The sequence below is a fragment of the Alosa alosa genome, chromosome 8, assembly GCF_017589495.1.
Source record: "Alosa alosa isolate M-15738 ecotype Scorff River chromosome 8, AALO_Geno_1.1, whole genome shotgun sequence".
NCBI lineage: Eukaryota > Metazoa > Chordata > Actinopteri > Clupeiformes > Clupeidae > Alosa > Alosa alosa.
Genome location: NC_063196.1, coordinates 16119653 through 16122289, shown reverse-complemented (window position 1 = coordinate 16122289; position 2637 = coordinate 16119653). Strand labels below are relative to the sequence as shown.

The window sequence follows — 2637 nt, the reverse complement described above, 5'->3', positions numbered from 1 at the left end:
ATGACATCTACAGGTAAGGACAGGGTCACATACTTTAAACAATAAACATACTTCATCCAATGGAGGCCCTTGTGCATTATTTTAATACATTACAGCTAGCAAGCCAGAACGTTTAACATCAATCATTGCAATATGAGTTAATATATGAATGTTTACACAACACAGAGAAAATCTCTCCATCTCTCTCAGACACATATACACTCACACAAACGTAGCCTATAAATACACACATACCTTCAACCTCATTGATTTTAACTGTAAGTGATTAGACCATCTTACCACTTCTCTTTTCTCAGTTCTATATGCCTCTCTCAGTTCAACACACACACACACATTGGTTTGTGTGTCATTTCCTCAAAAAAAGCTGTGACCCTCACTTAAAAATACTGAACTCAAGAGAACTCACAAGAGAAACTCAAGAGGACCAAACATGACAGCAGGCCGACTAGTGCTGCTTCTCTGCCTCACTCATCCACAAGCAGGTGAGACACAGAGTTTCTTAATGCATGGTTATTGTTATGGTTATGCTGGTTATTGTATTTAGCAGATGCTTGTCTGCTGTATGAAATATGGGTGGTGGTAGTGTAGTGGATAAGGAGCTGGGTGAGCATTTAGTATCCATAAAAGGTTGTGAGTTCAATTCATGGCTGCCACCGTTGTGCCAAGTTGAGCAAGGCACTTTATCCGTAGTTGCTCTGGGATTAGTGGCCCTTGTAAGTGAATGTCAGTAGCTTTGGATAAGAGCGTAAGCAAGAGAAGTGTAGAAACCATGTGTGTGTGGGGAGGGGAGATCTGAAAACAGTACTTTAAAAAGGCGAGTCAGTAATAAGACATTTGGAAGTTATTGTCTAAGTGATCATTGAGTGGGTTCAAAATGAAAGTGATTCTGTTATTGTCATGTGTTTTTTTTTCTCAGGTAAATGTGGTGTCCCACATATTGTGTATTCAAAGGAAAGAGATTATGTGAAACTGCCATGTGAAAATGTAATTGCTAAAGACTGCTCTACAACTACATGGCTCTATAGCACCTCTGGAACCAGATCAACTGTTGAAGTGGTCAACCGTGGAAAATCAAATCTGACAACACAAACATAGCAGACAGACTGAAGCTAGAGCCGGACTGTTCTCTCAAAATTATCAACTTCACCTCTCAGGATGCGAGAGAGTACATCTGTCGACAGTTCCTGACGGAAGATGGAAACCAAAAGGGAGAAGACCGTCTTGTTTATCTTTCTGTACTCACAGGTGGGCTTTCTTTACTCTGTGTAGCGTTATACTATGAAGTATAATTGACAGTCGGTAATGTCTCCATTTTTTTTCTTAGTTTCCTCCTCAATTCCAGCATCAGAGCTGAAGGCTGACACCAATGTGACCTTCTACTGCCATTTGGCCATCCATGACGATAGCCAGAATAACAAGGGTGACATAAAGCTAGTGTGGACTGGCTTTGACCATCATCAGGTCAAGGATCCATATAATATCTCGTTCACACGAACATTGACAAAAGAGGACAACAATAGGAAGCTGCAGTGTAAAGTGGAATGGAAGGGAGAGCTGAAAGCCACTGAGGACTACATCATCAATCTACAAGGTGACTTGTAGCACTGATCAAAAGTAGTTTTAGTTACTGATATTGCATGACCTGCCTTTATGTTTATTATTCAAACCGTAAATGTCTTTCTGGTCCATTGACATGTACAGGGTACATAATTGTTGGAAGCGATTTAAGCACTTTTTTTACTGAAAAAAAAAAAAAGATTATTATATTACAGATAGTAATGTCCCAATGATACAGGTCAAGATGGCTCTCACCCTGTGGGCTTGATAGGTGCTGTGGTTGGGGCTGTAGCTGTGGCTCTGTGTGCATTTCTAGTATTTCTCTGGAGGAGAAAAGCAAGTGAGTAACATTAAGATGTGGGGCACACCACACATAAACAGAGAGAATCTTGCATAAAAGTTATAGGCTCTAAACAGAAGTTTTCTATACATAAACAAATAAAACAATGGACATAATAGATCATGAGACACAAAAGAAATGGAAGCGTAAGCATTAGTTCTGTCAGGAAGACTTAATAGGTCACTCATCATTCATTACTTCCATCCAATCACCTGTCTGCATCAGTCTTTATAATGACATGACTTTGCACCTGCATGTTGCTTTCAGGTGCCGATTTTCGATGTTCCTTCCCTCCCTCCCTTACCACCACCAGTTTGGCCTTGTCCAGACGTCCGGGGGGTAGGCTCCGCCACCTGCCGTTGCATTTCGGCAGGATCTGCAAGGGTCTGCACATTCAGTGACCTGGACCGAGGACGAGGCCTACACCAAAGACTATCTTATTGTTGCTTATGTATTTTGTGTATCCTTTGATGGATTAAAACATGTGTTAACTTTCATTATACTTCCCTGAGTCTTTCTGATAGAACAATGTTTAGTTCTCCATTATGAGGAGACTGATGAGCTTGGTGTTTAATTTCTATTATTTCAGAGGGCCAAATGGCAAATATGAAGTCTGAAAATGTGAGCAAAAATGTAACAGAGGAAAACAACTGAAGATGACAGGAAAACATTAAAACCAACAAAACAGGTTCTGGTAACTAATGAAATGTGAATAGTAAAAAAGGGACAAATTCTGGGTA

General features: G+C 40.3%; 1 protein-coding gene across 1 annotated transcript; it reads left to right on the top strand.

Annotated features, from left to right (window-relative positions):
• On the top strand, positions 1-2336 carry LOC125299349. Its single transcript, XM_048250592.1, has 6 exons — positions 1-13; positions 398-482; positions 1055-1245; positions 1325-1591; positions 1829-1897; positions 2165-2336. The coding sequence occupies exons 1-6, from the start codon at positions 1-3 to the stop codon at positions 2296-2298; spliced, it is 759 nt and encodes a 252-aa protein (XP_048106549.1). The 3' UTR covers positions 2299-2336.
• The last annotated feature ends 301 nt before the right edge of the window (positions 2337-2637 follow it).

What these genes read in the sequence shown, in the direction of transcription:
- LOC125299349 (XM_048250592.1), top strand. An exon ending in CTACATCATCAATCTACAAG is followed by an intron (nt 1,592 to 1,828) that starts GTGACTTGTAGC and finishes TGGGCTTGATAG; the next exon opens with GTGCTGTGGTTGGGGCTGTA. An exon ending in TCTCTGGAGGAGAAAAGCAA is followed by an intron (nt 1,898 to 2,164) that starts GTGAGTAACATT and finishes TGTTGCTTTCAG; the next exon opens with GTGCCGATTTTCGATGTTCC.